This window comes from Suricata suricatta, chromosome 15 (genome assembly GCF_006229205.1).
Source record: "Suricata suricatta isolate VVHF042 chromosome 15, meerkat_22Aug2017_6uvM2_HiC, whole genome shotgun sequence".
Taxonomy (NCBI): Eukaryota; Metazoa; Chordata; class Mammalia; order Carnivora; family Herpestidae; genus Suricata; species Suricata suricatta.
Window position 1 is genome coordinate 33,390,718 of NC_043714.1, and position 17,506 is coordinate 33,408,223.

Sequence of the window (17,506 nt, forward strand, 5' to 3'; positions counted from 1 at the left end):
TGTTATATTTCCATGTAGCTTCTCAAGTGGGAAACAAACAAACTAAAACTCCTTTTCCGTTTACTATTTCCTTTATTCTAGTATGAATTTAGTATCTAACTATCATTGATTTCACTTATTTGAGGAAGTGCACATTTAATTTCTAAACTTAAGTTTTTCAATAAGTGCTGACTTTTACATTTGGAATATTTTAAAAGTAATAATACTTGCATGTATGAAGAAACAAAACAAAACAGGCTTTCTGATCATAGAATGGCAGTTTTTGTTACCATCTGGGAAATCCTCATTAACACCATTATAGGAAATGTCCTGCAGAAGTGTGTTTTGTCAGCCTTTGGTTTCTATGTCTTTCTCCACCACCCCAGCCCCCACCCCCCAAACAACAAAAAACTCCTTATTGAACCTGGTCCTGAAAGAGTACATTCAAGCAATTAAATTGGCTGGGGGTTTAAACTCTAACAACTTTCAGGGTTGTTATTCTAAGGAATACATTATAAGTCTGCAGATTTATTTTCATTAGTGGTCACCATGCTGTGGCCATCAATTTCTTCTTTCTTCTTTCATACTCTATTACACTTTTGTCTTGCTGAGAATCATATACATTTTGTGGCTGTAAGTAGCATCTTCTCCTTTAATGGAATTTTTGTTTGCTAGACCTTTTTGTTTTGTGATTTCATAAGAAATATTTAGCATATCCTTAGTTTCATAATGTTGCATGCAAGTTTATGAACATTTTGCTATAAAGTATGCACAAATCAAACCTATAGAAAGCTGGCAACAAAACAAATTAAAAAGTTTATATTCTAATCCATGAAGACAAATTATAGGAGTTTTTTGTTCACAGATAAAGCACAATGTCTGAAATCATCTGCAATTAAAAATTACAAATTGCAAAATAAAGTTTATTTCCTCACATATGTTTCTACTAACGTTGGAGACATATTATAGGGTTATACTACGCCAGGATTATAAGGCAAACTCAATACTAGGTAGTTGGGCATTAAAGCCTGTTGTTCATATGTGTGTGTATGTGTATGTGTATGCATTTTTTTAAAGTTTATTTACAGGGGAGGGGCAGAGAGAGAGGGAGAGAATGAATCTTAAGGAGGCTCTAGGCTGTCAGCACAGGGTCCAACTCAGGGCTGGATGCCACAAGCTATGCGATCATGACCTGATCAAAATCAAAGTCAGATGCTAAACTGACTGAGCCGCCCAGGTGCCCCTGTTTATGTATTTTTTAAAATATACTATAAAATGCATACTTAAGTTCTTCTAACTACAAAATGATTACACTGAGTGTCACATTTGACCCAGCTAGTAGAAGTGTAATTAAAAATTATTTTTCATCTCTATTACTTCTTCTACTTAATACTAACTTAAATCAATAAAAAAACATACTCTCTTCCAGTTACATTTTGTGTGTAATTCATATAAAAGTGCACAGGAGTAGAGCTATGTATGCCTAGTAGATGCTACAAGTCATAAGACTAGTGTAATTCACTTGATGTTTACTAATGTCATATAAGAAAATGAAAAGAAAGGAAAGGAAGAGACATGAAAGAAAGTTAGGGGAAGGGATATTTATTACAAGTTAAGCTCTGTGATAGTTCATAACACCTGTTCGTTGGTATCTAAATAATTAGCTTCTGAAGAACTCATGACTAAACTGGAATTATTTGAAAATGTTCACAGTGAATTGCAAAGTGTAAAACTTTAATTTTGGATATGGAAACAAACAAGCAAAAAAGCCTATGTGATAAAATGCTTTTTAAAAAAAGTAAAATGCCAAGAAAATGCATTGCAAAATTACAGATACATTGCCTGTACAGATTTATAGGCACGATAAGTTGATGGAGAAGAGGAAGAACATATACATTCCTAAGAAGGTCATATTATGTGGGTATATTACAGGAATATTATCTTGAATGCTTAAAAATATTTTTGATTTCATTAATTCTTGTCTTTATATCACACAGATTCTTAATCAACAATACATGTCCATTTTAGAGGAGAAACATTCACTTCTCTAAACATTAGTTAACTGTTCTCCTCATGTGAAATGCGTACTGACCTGTCCCCCTTGAAGAAATAGGTTTTCCCAACGTCTTCCCACCAAATGGCTGAATCAATACCATGCGGGGGAATTCCACTTCCAAGAGTAATCAAGTCATGAGGATAACCGGGTTGCAGAGTTGTGTCCTTAAACACCCAATATTTGTTACCTGTATGAAATAAGTGCAAATGCAGAAGACAGTAATTTAATGTCAGAAAGTAGACTATGTCTATTGACACAATGCATTTAAAGTTATTTTACATTAAATCCATAAAATAACTAAGTAGTAGTCACATTTGGAACATCAATGTTATTGTTGAAAGATTATCTTTAAAAGTGTGATAGAATGAGTAACTATGTAAAAATATAAGCAGAATATGTGAATTAATTTAAGAAACGCAGAAGATCTACAACTTGCCATAATACAACAATTCTGAATCAAGGATCAGGGTTTTTCCTCTGGGAATTGGAGGCCTTATTTTTATTTATGGCTAACATTCCTGTGTTTTATGCATTCTGTACACCCTCAGATTGCTTTGCTGATTATAACCTCTACTCCATTGAAAATCCTCTAGGCTGCTCTTTTCCTATTATTATAAATATTCACAAAGTCCTTTGGTCTTATAAAGTCATTTTCTTTTCACCCCATGTGCTCTATCCCTCTCTTTGAGTGGTAACCTAAGGGAAGAGAATTTTAACCATAACCTTGTTTGGAATTGCCGGAGCATGGCGATATTAACAAGAAGACAAACTTCAGTCAGTTCTACTGCTGTTCTGAAATTATCTATAGGCAACACCCTTCCTCACATACTATACCGACGGCCAACTGTGCTCACCACTCCCTTCTTTGGTACTACCTCTCAAGAAGTCTATAACCATTCCTCATTCCACTGAGAGTTGATTTATTACCTACTTTCCCCTGAGAACTTTAGTTCCAGAGTCATCAATGCCTTCCAAGGAAATCATTCTCCACCCCTATGGATTAACACAGTTGCCCACTTAAAGTACTTTTCTCTCTAAGCTGTTAGAAACCTTTTTTTTTTTCCTGGTGGTGGGGGATTTTTTTTTTAGCTGTTTTTTTAAAATTTTAGTTTTGAGAGAGAGAATAGGTAGGGGAGGGCCAGAGAGAAGGAGGAAGACAAAATTTCAAGCGGGCTCTATGCTGTCAGCACAGAGCCTGACAGAGCCCAATGTGGGGCTCCAATTCTTTAACTCTGAGATCATGATCTGAGCCAAAATCAAGAGTTAGAAGCTTGGGACACCTGGGTGGCTCAGTTGGTTGAGCATCTGACTTCGGCTCAGGTCATGATCTCAAGGTTTGTGGGTTGGAGACCCACATCAGGCTCTGTGCTGACAGCTGGAAGCATGGAGCCTGCCGCGGATTCTGTGTCTCCCTCTCTTTGCCCTCCCCTGCTCAATCTTGGTCTCCATCTCCCGCTCTCAAAAATAAATACACATTACAAAAAAAAAAAAAAAGAGAGAGAGAGAGGCTTAACTGACTGAACTCAGGCATCTGTCCTTTCTGTTTTATTTTTCCTCTCAGTTCTTCTTCCTTTTTTTTTTTTTTAAAGAGGGAGATGTACAGAGAGAGAGAGAGAGAGGGAGAAAGAGAATTATAAGCAGGCTCTGCATTGATAACGCAGAGTTCAACTCAGGGCTCAACCCCAGGAACCACGAGATCATGACCTGAGCTGAAACCAAGAATTGAATGCTTAAGTAACTGAGGCACTCAGGTGCCCATTCCTCTCAGTTCTTAAATGTTGACGTTTCCTAAGGCTTTATTTTCTGCCCTCTTCTCTTCTAAGTTCTAAATCAGAGGTAGGGGCTGGGAGTGGTGATCCCACACTTACATACTTTCAAGGGCAGGTTATGTATGATAGAACTATGGTGGATGGGATATTCAAATATGGAGGCATTTCTGTAAAAGTCAGCAAATATACACTCCCCTAAGATTCTCTCTCTCTTTCTGCCCTCAAGGTCTTCTTCCCTTGGTCTTTCTGGATCTTTCTGCAAAGAGGATCTTTTATCAGTAACTCCTTCTGGAATTAAAATCTGGTGAAATAAAACAGTTCGTATCTGACAAAGTATCCTAAGCCCTTTCTCATAGATGTAAGACTTACTTGTTAGAATATTTACTACCCTTAGATGAGGACTGTGATAACCTGAACACAACAAAACGCAAAAAAAGAAACAAACGAAAACAAAAACAAAATCCCATGTCTTCAGGCTAGATTCAGTTAGGTGTCTCTAGTTTGTAACTAGAAGTAAACTTTACTTCAAGAGCTTCTACTACCATTTGATATCATTTGTTTAAAAAAACATTTATTGAGTACCTTTAGTGCCCCAGTTATCATGTTAAGTATTAAGGGTACTAAGGAGAAGAAGACAGACCTGGTCACTATCCTGATCACCCTGCATGTTAGTGGATTAGGCAGATGAAACCAAAGACACAAAAAATATAATTGTACAAGTTGAAAACTATTGAATGCTATGAATGAAATACATCAAGGGGTGAGATAAAAGAAATCCTAATGGGAAATTCCTTCAAGTAAAGGGATCAGGAAAGCTTCCCTGAAGAAATAACACTTAAATCAAAATTTAAAGAGAGGAAGATGGTATCTATGGAAAGAATATCAGGAACAGTATCCCAAGCAAAGGAGTTTGGCATGATTAAAAATGGACAGATCAGTGGAGTGTAATGAACAAAAAGAGAGTGGTACTGAAAATGTATATGGTGGGTTTTGGTCTAATTTTGAATGCATGGAAATCATCAAAGATTAAATAAATGGAGAGCTATGATCTGTTTTATATTTTCAAAAGATGCTTTTTTTGTCTTTTATGAAAAATAGATTAAAAGGCAAAGAATGGAAATGAGAAGACCTGCCAATAGTCTTTTGCAAGAATTAGTTAATTGAATCATTCATGAACAACTTACTGAGTGCACTTACCAGGCACTATTTTAGGCACTAGCGATGTAACACTGAATAACAGGGGCAGCATCTCTGCCTCATGGAGCTTAGATCCCACTCAATGGGTATGAGAAAACTGAACTTAGACAAGCAAAAAAAGATCATTTCAGAGATAAAAGTACTATATAAATACAAAAAATGTATTAATGTAAAAGTGATGAGATGGGGGGTATTGCTTGTATCAGACACAGGAAAGATCTCTTTATTCAAATGCCATGTGATTTGTAACTTACTTAATGCAAAAAAGCCAGCTCAGTGACGATGGTTTGATAGGGTGGAAACACCAAGGACAAATGCCTTAATGGGAAGAATCTTGTTAGAGAGCTAGGATACAATATTGTTGGAATGTATGGTAAGAATAGAGGTAAGGATCATGTGGCCTTTATCAAAATTTGAACTTCATTCTAAAGTGAAATAGGAAGCCACTAAATAGAAAAATTAAAAAGTTCTTTGCTAACGGTGACAGCAATACTGATGGAAAGAGAAAATAGACTCATGACACATTTTGGAGATGGAATTGATAGGCATTACTGTTGGGTTGGCTGGAGGAAATTAAAAACCAGATAGTATCAAGGATAATCGTCAAGTTTTGACTTTTGTAAGTAAGAGAAGAATCATGATATAAGCCAAAGAAAACTGAGGTGGATGGGCTATAAGGGGGCTCCAATCAAGAGTCTGAGATACTGAAATGAAGTCAAATAAGCAACTGGATATGTGAATTTGAAGATAATTTGTAAAGTCACAGCATAAATATGATATCTACTAATTTAAGATTATATATATATATATACATACATATACATATATATATATATATATAAAGAGAGAGAGAGAGAGAGAGAGAAAATAATATACAGAGACTATATAGAAGGAAGAATATGTAGGAAAGGTGAAAAGGAACCAGAACTGGGCTTCTAAAAATCTATGTCCCTCAGAGAGATCATAAGGGAAGAGGGAAGAGTAGGCAAATGCAAAGGAGGTAGAAGAGACAGGGAGGAAAACTAAAGTAAAAGAAAACCTTAGAAGCCAAAAAAGAGAGTGTCTATAAATGGTTATTTGTAATCCAAACAGCTCTTGAAAGCCAAATACTTTATATAGCTACCTACTGAGATTTTCTACAAAGTTGACCCATAAGTTCAAATTTGAACTCATCGAAGGATCTTTCTTCTTGTTTCCCTTATTTGGGTGGATGAAATGCTAATTACTCTATGTGTCACATTTGCAGCCTTCCTTTTTATTATTTTTCATATCTGATGGATCATTACATTTAGCTAATTTGATTTCTAAATACTTTCTTGAACCTGTCCCCTGTAGTCCATTCATATTGCCACTGGTACTAGGTAAGCTTTTCAATTATCCCTTCTAAAGGTGATTGTCTTGTCCACAAGCTGTGAAGTAGGTCCCACTCTTCTCCATATCTTCCCTATACATTACCATCTAAGCCTAGAGCCAATCAAAATTCTGCAGAGTTATGGATTACAGGTTAGGCAGATGAGCAGAGATGAACAGACCCCTCTGTTCTTCTTTCTTGGGAATGTGACCCAGGGAATATTGAGAGACATTCCCATTCAGCAGAGGAAATTGACTATTTATTAAATGGAACGAGGCCATGATGGTCATAGGCAAGCAGACATTATGAGGATCTATAAATTGAGCAACCAAAGAGATGAACTGAAAGAGAAAAGAGAATGGAGGAGATGCAAAGAGCAAAGCTACAAACAGAGAGATCAGGAGGCCTATTAGAGAGATGGCAAGTGTAATAGTTCTTGAATGAATTACTGTAACAAATCCACCCCTAAAGTCAATTAATCTGGTTGGGTTAATTTTTCTTTTAACTGAATAAGATTATTCAGTATAAATTTTTGGCCATCCAAACATGACACAAGGTATTAGATACGTTGAGCTCAAGTCTGTTAGCCAAAGTCCTGGATTTTAGCCAGTGCACCATGCTGTCTTCAATCCACGTGCCTTACTTGTATCTTTTCCTTAAGTTCCTTTTTTAAAAGTAAATGTTTATTTTTATTTTTGAAAGAGAAAGCATGACCAGGGAAGTGGCAGAGAGAAAGGCGGACAGAGTATTCGAAGTAGGCTTCATGCTGACAGCAGTGAGCCTGATGTGGGGCTCAAACCCACGAACCATGAGATGATGACCTGAGTTGAAGTCAGACACTCAGTGGTCTGAGGCACCCAGGTGCCCCAATAACTTCCTTTCTTGTCTCCCTGATGTCAGTTTTACTTTTATCACTTTTATCTGTCATCCATAAGGTCATTAAAGGGATCTTTCTAAAATGCATACCTGATTTTATCTCTCTCTTGTTTAAACTTTTCAGTGGTTTACCATTGCATTTAGCATAAACTCATCTATATGTCATTTCAAAGTTCTCCTCAATATGAATCTTTTATTTCATCTACATTTGATTTCTTTCCATTTCTGGGAGATGGGTGTGACTCTTTCAAAGCTTAGCTTAACATCATTTCTCTGGAAAGCAGTTCCTATCTGAGTAAGGTGGGCCTCTTACATGTCCAGAGTACCCAGTCTTCTCCTTTATCATATTACTTAGTGCACTTTTAGTACATATAATTTAGTACTTTAATGGATCACAAGCCTGCCACCTGCTCTAGGCTGTGAGCAACTTGATTTGGACAAAAACTGTAACCAACACGTCCTGCAGTACCTTATATATAATGGCTGGAAATTAGTAGGTGTTTAATAAGTGGTTATGAATTCAAAGACCCATGTTTAATATACACAAATAACCAAGTATGAGATCAAAACAAAAACAGAAAGTCTACATAAAGAACACTGTGGGCCTTAGCCTTGAATCTTGTTCTTAGAAGAGACTAAAAATGAGTTTTATAACCACTAACGAGTCTGAGAAAATAAAAAGGCATGTCCCAGTATTATGTTGAAGGGTTATTTAAGTAATTATATTTAACTCTGTGCTGGGAAATACTATCACAAAAATATACTCGTATTCTGAGCCATTGTTTAATTTGAATATTTTATAAAGAAAATACACATCCCAAGGGCCCAGATCACTTCCTTGTCAGAATCAGTGAGATGGAAAATCCAGACAGCTGTTTCCAAGCTTGCTGTATGTTTTCATCATAGTTATGTAGCATTTAAAGTAGAAAGTCTTAAAATAATACAATAAAAAGAAAGTCCTGCTCAATGTTAGCCTATACCTCAGTGACTATTGCATTCTTTCCTTTCATTTCAGTTTTAATTAGGAAGGGTAATACAATTCCAATGCTTCCCTTGCCAGCTATTTGGAGTAAACCTGTTATCAGCTATACTCAATTGGTTATCTCCTATTTTTTCTAAAAACTTCTAGTATGCTTTGGAATACTTCTGTTTGTAGTTCCTTATCTCTATCCTATCCATAAAAACTTCTTCATACTCTTTCCAGGCCTTGTAGATACATACCCAGGATGCCCTGGTGCATGCAGCATGAGAGAATGTTTACAGAAGCCTAATTTATGTTTCCCAGGGTGTCTCAGAAGGAAATAATATGTGAAAAAACAAACAGTTGCAGTTCTTCCAGAAAATTCTTGTTAGTAAAGTAAAACAACTTTAAAAAAATATGTTTCAGAAATACTTGCCTATACTATTGGTCAAGAGTTTTCAGTCAATAAAAAAGGAGAAACAATGAGCCTTTCACTTTTGATAATCAAGGTCTTTGTATAGAAGATTTCAAATAGCTGCTCCTTCCCCCTCCCCCTTTCATTTGGAACATACAGCAGGGGATTTTTTTTAAATGCACTTATAGTCCCTTCAAAAAAACAAAACAGAACACTCAACAGCAAACATTTGCTATAAGGTTACATTATGAGTTAGACACACACACACAAATAAGGAAAATAACACCTTTGTTTGCTGAATATTTGTGATTAGAATTCAAGAAAATAACTCAACAATGATTATGAGTTATACATTTAATTCCCCAGGTGTTAATTAAGAAAATACAATTATACAATTCCTTTTGTACCTTGATGAGGTAAGATTTTCACATGACAAAGTTGAAGTAATTTTGTTTCTCTTTTTAAGAGTTTTAATTAAGTTTATGAGATTCATATTCAATTCTTTTGTTGTTACATTGGAGAGGTAGATTTTTAACTACCTTACAATCAGACATTCTGTTTCTCAAGGAAAATATTGCCTTTTTGGCAGAATGAAGACATTTCCTGGATTTCCTACGAGGTTTACATATTCTGGAGCAAGTGGAAAGAACTGGTCTTTACTGACATTGTACTTGGCAGAATGCAAAGGAAAATATCAACAAGTCTGAGTTAAAGACCTAGAGAAGCTTTATAAATAAAAAGAATAACCTCAAAGAATGTTTACAGTTGGAGACGACCTTACAGACCATCTATTCCAGTAACTCTTCAAAGAGATTCAGCCATCCATCCATCCGTCAATCCATCCATCCACCCATCCATGCAAGGTCTGTTTATTAAGAGCCTCTTATAGCCAGTCACTGAACTAGGAGCTACAGATACCAATGAAGGAAACACACAGATTCTTGCTCTTGTAAAGCTGATGGGCCAGCAGAGGAAATAGACACTAAACAAATAATTACATGAAGAATTGTTAAATTACATACTTCTTCTTACAAGGAAAACTGTAGTGTCTAATGATATTTTTTGACATTTTTATCAAGCCAAAATTCATACCTGCTTTTCTAGCACCCTTGGACTGGCCCACTGTTACTAATGGGAGTGCACTATATTTATTGTTCAGATGTATTACATCAGAAAAATGGTTGAGAATACAGACTAACATATTTATTTTACAGCCCAAAAAAGTGATGTGCTTAAAAGCACACAACCAATTGCTAATATATTTGTACAACAGACCAGGTATTTTAATTCAATATTCAACTTGCTATTTCAAATTGACTCTTAATAGAACACATTTACACTGTCTGGCTTTCCGAATTGCTGATGATTTTTTACTTCCTTCCTGCTTCATCAAGTAATCACTCCACATTTATTATTGGAAGCATTTATTAATTAATCCACTGTATTCTGCTCATGCCTTGTTCATTGTATCCTCAGTAATCAGATACTCTTTAAAATTTATTAATGAAAAAAATCAACTATTTTTTTGTCTTATTAGAGTCCATTAAACTCTACTTAGACATTTATATGTTGTATTTTCTATTACAACAATGGCTAGTAAACTTGGGCCACCAGCTGCTGCCTGTTTTGTAAATACAATTTTATCAGAATGCAGTCACACCTATTCATTACATATTGTCTAGTCTGCTTTCACTCTAAAATGAGAAAATTTGGTATTATGATTGAAAACCATATGATCCACAGAGCCGAAAATATTTGTTTTGCATCCTTTTACATTAAAAATGAGAACATTAATTCCTTAAAGGCTGGATTTTCTTCATATAAAAGAAGGCTGCACTTACATTATTCAGTAAGTATTGTTTTTGGGATAATTATTACACAACATTGATATATGTTTGGAGAATATTTCAGAGATTTGAAAAAAATGCATGAAGAATTAGTATTTTCTGATTAGATGCTGTGGTGTAGTGGAACATTCAACAGCCTGGAAAGTAGATGGGACTAAGCGGTGATAGTCCTGTCAGTTGTTAGCTGGGAGATCTTGGGCAAGTAAAATCCGAATCTTCCTTTCCTATGGTGTACATAGATATAACACCACTCATCCAGAGCTCTAGAAATAATAGGAGACCAAATGTATAACAGACCCATGCCATACCCAGATCATGGTACCCAGTAGTGGTACTTATTGTATAACAATAATCCATTGTTCAAATTTGCTTGCTACCAATCCAAATAAATATCAATAATAAATGATTAAGTACATGGGTCTATATTTGTGCCAATTATTTAGATTAAGTTTTAATTTCCATATTGTCTATAGGCTGGTTACTCAAGAAATTTGAACAAAAGGCCAATTCTGAAGGTCATATGGCTTCTTGTTACCAGCATTTATTTTCCCAGGTTTTACAACATCATCTAGTAAGCAGAGAGTTTTCAATACTTCTGCAAATGTGACAGCCATTGAGTTGGCAACTTATTGGATTTCTCTTCAAGAACGAGAGCCCCTGGGTTGCTCAGTCCGTTAAGTATCCGACTCTTGATTTAGGCTCAGGACAGGATCTTAAAGTTGTGAGACAGGGCGCTGCATGGGACTCCATGCTGAGCATGGAGCCTAATTAAGATTTTCTTTCTCTTCCTCTGCCCCTGCCCCTGCTCACTTTCCCTCTTTCTCTCAAAATTAAACAAAATCTGAAAGGAAGGAAGGAAGGAAGGAAGGAAGGAAGGAAGGAAGGGAGGGAGGTAACTGGCCTAGGATCTAAATGCCTTTGGATCTGATAATTGGGCCAAGAAGTCAGCTCAGTGGCTTGGGCTGGGCCAGGGCCATGATGCTCTTCTTGAGCACCTTCCCGCCAGTGACTGAGCATGGCACATTCTAGATGCTGGCCACTTCTGCCCTACTTGAGACTCCTCTAATGGACAGTCTTTGCTCTGAAGCTCCTCACTTGGTTTGCCAAGGTTCTGTCACATCCACAGCACAGTCCAAGACCTTCCAGGTCAGTCTTGCCTTTTCCCTTTTTGCCTTCAGAGGTTTACTTGTCTCCTCGAACTTTATCTCAGTGTTTGCTTCGCAAGGAACTCAAACTTATATGGTAAATAAAAGGATATGATAAAAATTTTGGATAATGAAAAAATTAGACAGGTTTTACTGATAGAAAAATATTGCTGTTTAAAATATGAACAAAAACTGCCATAATAAAAATAAACCATAGATTTTTGGATTGTTATAAATAAGCCAAAGTAAATTATCAGGGGACATTTTCAAATATTATATGTTTGGTCCCTTGGTTTAGATGATGACTTCCTGTCAATATATAATATAAACATTAATATTAAAGTTCTCTGAGAAAGAATGAAATATGGCCATTTGTAGGAAAGTGGATGGACCTTGAGGGTGTCATGCTAAGCAAAATAAGTCAGGCAGAGAAGGACAGAAACTGTATGTTTGCACTCATAGGTCTAACAGGAAAACAGGAGAAACCTAATGGAGGACCAGGCGGAGGGGAAGTGGGAAAGAGAGCTGGGGAGAGAGAGGGACGCAAAACTTGAGAGACTATTTATTGAATACTGAAAATGAACTGAGGGTTGAAGGGGGAGGGGGGAAAGAGGTGGTGGTGCTAATGGAGGAGGGCACTTGTGGGGAAGAGCACTGGGTGTTGTATGGAAACCAATTTGATAATAAACTATTTAAAAAATAAAGTTCTCCGAATATAATTCGAGGAAATAGCACAATTCACATGCTATGAATCTATTTTTGTGTGTATCAAGGCCATTGGATGTAAATTTCTTAATCTGGTGTAGCTCTTTAGGCATAAATTTCTCATTACCTCCCATAAGGAAATAAATAATCATTGTATTCATCTATTTATAGTAAAAGATCTTTTAGGTTATTCATTGCACTATGTAAGAAAAGATGTATTTCTGCCTCAGATGAACTTCATTAGCACTCCCTAAGCCTTTCAAGTGAGGCTTTGCAAGCACCATTAAGAAATTGCTGGTTAACAGGAGTATTTCAAATACAGTAATAATGTAAATTACATAAATAATTTCTTAAGCAAACAGCTGTTTTCTTTGCCGTCTTCCAGTGCCACACACGTTAGACAACTCTTCTTTACTTTTGATACACGTTTTTATGCGGCATATTCCCAAACTTTATTACCTTGCTCTTTTACACCCTAGATAATTTACTTCCAATTCCATAAGTGGTTTTTGCCTCTTGAAAGGAAACTGTCAAGTAGTACCATCAAATAAGTACTGCTTAAAATTATTAAGTGATAGCAACAATATGAGTTGTGAGACTTTTCAACTTCTTGATTTTGACTGTTACTCATTTTGACAACACCAGAGACTTCATTTTAAAAATTATTTTCAGTTGAGAGAATTACATCAACTCAATTTTCAACATAGACTTTTGATATTATTATCCCATAACCATTCAGTCTGAACATGACTAGTAATTGAGAATGTAAACATCTGGCTTGATTGTGCTTATAAAATGAGTGATGTTAACACCAGGTGAACTTGAGGGGTTTGTACATTGGCCTCACATTCAAACAGAAGCAGCTACACTGAGTAGTAGCTTGATTAGTAAAGGGAGATGTTAGGTACTGGCATCTTAAAAACAGTACACGCACATAGATAGAGGTAGAATAAAAAATTCCCTTCAAATATTTACCTACTTACTTACACCTGTTTCATTACACACAAATTTGAAGGTCCTTAAAGGAAAAATATGAGTGGGGGAGGGGCAGAAAGAAAAGGAGACACAGAATCTCAAGCGGGCTCCAGGCTCTGAGCTGTCAGCACAGAGCCCGACACGAGGCTCAAACCCATGACATGTGAGATCATGACCTGAGCCAAAGTCAGATGCTTAACCAACAGAGCCACCCAGGCACCCCTGATCAGTCTTTTTAATTTTAATCATTCTAACAAGTATTCAAGAATTGTGGTTTTAACTTACATCTTCCTAATGACCAATACTGTTAAGTATCTTTTTATGTGGTCATTTGCCACCCATATATTACCCCAGGTGAAGTTCTGTTGAAATCCTTTGCTCACTTTTATTGAGTTGCTTTTTTTTTTTTTTTCAGTTTTGAGACATCTTCATATATTCTGGATACAAATCTTTCATATATATGGTTGGGTTTGCATAAATCTAGTCTTTGGCATGTCTTTTCATTCTCTTCAAAGTATATTTGAAGAGCAGAATTTTATTTAATGTTTATTTTTGTGAGAGAGAGGGGGGTGGGAAAGTGGACAAGCATGACTGGTGGAGGGGCAGAGAGAGAGAAGGAGGCAGGGGAGACAGAGAACCCTGAGCAGGGTCCACACTGACAGTGTCATAGCTCCCAGTGACAGCTCTACACTGATGAAGGGCTTGAAGCCCATAGCTGCAGGATCATTACCTGAGCTGAAATCAGAGTCTGATGCTTAACCGACTAAGTAACCCGGGTGCCCTAAAGAGCAGAAATTTTTAATTTTCATGAAATCCATGACATTTAGATTAGGACCGTTTGAAGGTAATTTCTGTACATGGTGCAAAGTCTGGATTAGAGATTTTTTCTTTTTTGCAAATGGATATCCCATGTTTTCAGCACCATTTGTTGAAAAGATTATCTTTTCTCCACTGAATTTCCTTTGTACCTCTGTCAGAATTACTTGTCTATCTGGTTTTAGTCTCTTTCTAGATTCTATTCTATCACATGCATTTTTAAAAAATTGTTTATGACAATGCCACACTGTCTTAATTATTATTGGTCCAAAATAAGACTTGCAGTCAATTAGTGTTCTAGAAGTGGCTTTGTCTATACTAGGTCTTTTGTATTTGCACATGAATTTTAGCATCTGCATGATAATTACTACAAAAGCCTTCCTGGGATTTTGCTTGGGACTGCACTTAATGTACAGATAAATTTGGTGAGAGTTGTAATAATATTGGGTCTTTCAACACATCAATGAGACATATTTTTCCATTTATTTGTCTCCTTTACTTCAGTTAGCAAAATTTTGTAGTTTTCAGTGTAGAGATTATTCATATATCTTTTGGATTGATCCCTAAGTATTTGATACTTTTTGATGCTATTGTAATTTTTTTAAATTTTCAATTCATGACTATTCTTTGCTTCTGTGTGATGAGAGAGAATTCTCCACAGGTCACTTGATTTTTCAGTATGTCTGGTGAGCAGAGGCAATGACTGCTTTTATTCTAGACTATATTTCCAAATTTATTTCTATAGCAAAAATAATCTTGGGTTATGGAGTGTGTCTCCTCCACAGCAAAGGGAAGATTGGTTTATTGTCCAGTATAACAAAGAAAAAATTTCCCTTTGGGATAAAATGTAAGCAGGATTACTGCTCATTTGAAATATTTAGGTTCTCTAAGTTGTGGCTTCTTTCCTACAATGTAACTGATAACATGTACAGGTGTCACCTGGCCCTCTTCATGTCACCTTCTGAGAATCAGGGGCTTAGGGTAGTCCTACTATTGGCTGTACTCTGCCTATGCCTTTTTCTCTGACACAGGAATCTTGTGTTTCTACCAACATCCATGAAAGTGAGGCAGGCCAACATGGTAGCTTACAAATAGGGTAAAATCTCAGATCTTTCACAGTTCTTATATAGAAATACAATTACTTTTTGTATAATGGTCTTATATCCTGGATACTTGCTAAATTCATTTGTTCATTATAGATAATTGGTTGACTGCACTTGATTTTCAACATACACAGTCACGTTGTCTGTGAATATAGTTTTACTTATCATATCTCTTGTTTTTTAAAAAATTTTAAAGGTTTATATATTTTTGAGAGAGAGAGAGAATGCAAGCAGGGTAGGGGCAGAGAAAGAGGGAGATACAGAATTGGAGCAGCCTCCAGGCTATGAGTTGTTTTACATTTTTAAAGGTTAATAAAAGGATCTATAACAGGGATGGTATGGGCTGCAAAGCCTAAAATGTTCATTATTTGGTCATTATTGAAAAAGTCTGTCAATCCCTGATTTAAGATACAGGGAATACAACAGTATAAAAGAAAAAAAGAGTTGGGGAAAGAAGGACTTGCCCTTATGGAGCAGATATTCTAGTTGGAAGGATACCATTGAGCAATAAATAAGTGAAATGCATAGTTTCTACATGGTGTGTAGAGAATTAGAGCAGCGAGGTGGATTGGATTGCAAGAAACAAAGAGTAGACTGTTTCATGGCCCATTGAGCAAAATGAGGAGGATGGTTTTGGGATGAGGAATTTGACTCCTCAGAAAAGCTGGACTTTGTTGAGGTGATTGAGGCCATAAAGAGATGGTAGCAAGCTGAGGTGGTCATTTTGATTGTGATTGTTGTGATGAGGGGGGCAAAAGGCGTGGTGTATTAACTGAGGCTTTAAGTCTGGATTTAACTCTGGCTTTAAATCTGGGAGGTGGATACTAGGGAAGGGGTGGTCTTATTGGCATTACCCAGAGCTTCTGGCTCCCTCTGGGAAAGCAATGATGATTGGAACAAGGAAGCTGCAGATTCATGGCTGGATTTGGAGAAGGTTTCCCTGAAAGCACTGTGGAGAGAAAACTAGAAGAAAGCACCACAAAAAGGTCTGTGGAATGACCAGAGTTCTAACATTAGACATTTCCTAATACCAGCGATATATCAGAAGAGACCACTGGCAAACACAACATGCCAGAAGTTGAATAAATATGTGACATGAAGCCAAGTTATTCCCATTGCTAGCATCGTGATACGGGAAACATCATACTGAGTCAAATCATATTCACCTGTATTGTTTTTATTAAAGTGTTTGTGAAAGACCTACTATGCACCAGCACTGTTCTCAGAACTGAAAATACAGTAGTGTACAAGAAAATATGATAAAACTCTCATGAAATTTACCTTTAAATGCTGTAGGTAATTTCAACTTTTTCTATGCACCATGTGCGAGCTGGAAAGTATGACTTTAAAGAGGGTGGACAGAGGGACCATTCCAAGGAGATACCTTTTCTGTTGACTGTTGAAAAATGAAAAGGAGCTGCCTATTCCACAAGTGAATTGGTGAGGAGAAGCAAAGTGAATAAAAGTGAGAAGGACTTCCGGTGGTAAAGAGCTGTCAGAACACTGATTTATGACTAGGCCAGTTTCTGCTCAGGCAGTTTTGTCAGAGAGCACTACTGATTCTGTGGTGAGACAGGGCCTCCGGGGACAGCCTTCAAGCTGAAAGCTACCTCGGGTTTATTCTTCCTTTCTTTCTGTTGTTACTGCTCATGGGACCAAAGAAAAGTGCAGGGGAGGGGAGCTTCCAAAATATGAGGCCCCGAAGACTCAGAACCTTTTGACAGTATCCTTTCTTGGTCCACAGTAGTATAATGCGCATCCAAGTCCACTTCATTTACATGCTTATACATGCTTATTGTGGATAGCAGGAGGGCAGTAAGATTACCAATAGTCATACTAGTAAGGGTAATGGCTGACATTTATCAAAAGCTTATGGGTGCCAAGGGCTTCCCATGTAGAAATTAATTTAGTCTCAAATTAATTCTGAGATGGGTAGTAATGCTAACCCCATTTTCCAGATAGAGAAACTAAGCAAAGAGACTTGCCCAGTTCATACAGCTAGTAAGTGCTTAAAATTGGCAGAGTAACTGCAGAATCCTCATGTACTTATAATTAATGTGCTCTACCCCCCTTTTCCCCTGGAACAATCTGTAAAGATAAAATAAATTCCAGGTATTAACTTTCATTTTATATGGATAGTTTGGATCTTACTTAAAATACTACAAGTGTTTCTCACATCCTATGTTTTCATTACCCTCATCATTACTATAAATTCATCTGGTTTGATCCTGGGAATAATTACTCCTGGGGGGGGGTTAAGATCCCCTTTTCTTCCCTTCTACTTCTATCCCTGTTTAAGTTTCTTTTCAGC

The 17,506-nt window shown here is 36.6% G+C and overlaps 1 protein-coding gene across 1 annotated transcript in view; it reads right to left on the minus strand.

Moving 5' to 3' along the window:
- The window catches only part of MMP16 (matrix metallopeptidase 16), a 259,044-nt gene that overhangs the window by 12,785 nt on the left and 228,753 nt on the right, over positions 1 to 17,506 (minus strand). Inside the window, exon 8 of the mRNA XM_029923828.1 lies at positions 2,072 to 2,222. Coding sequence (XP_029779688.1) covers positions 2,072 to 2,222 — 151 coding nt within the window. The remainder of the gene's footprint in view (positions 1 to 2,071; positions 2,223 to 17,506) is intronic.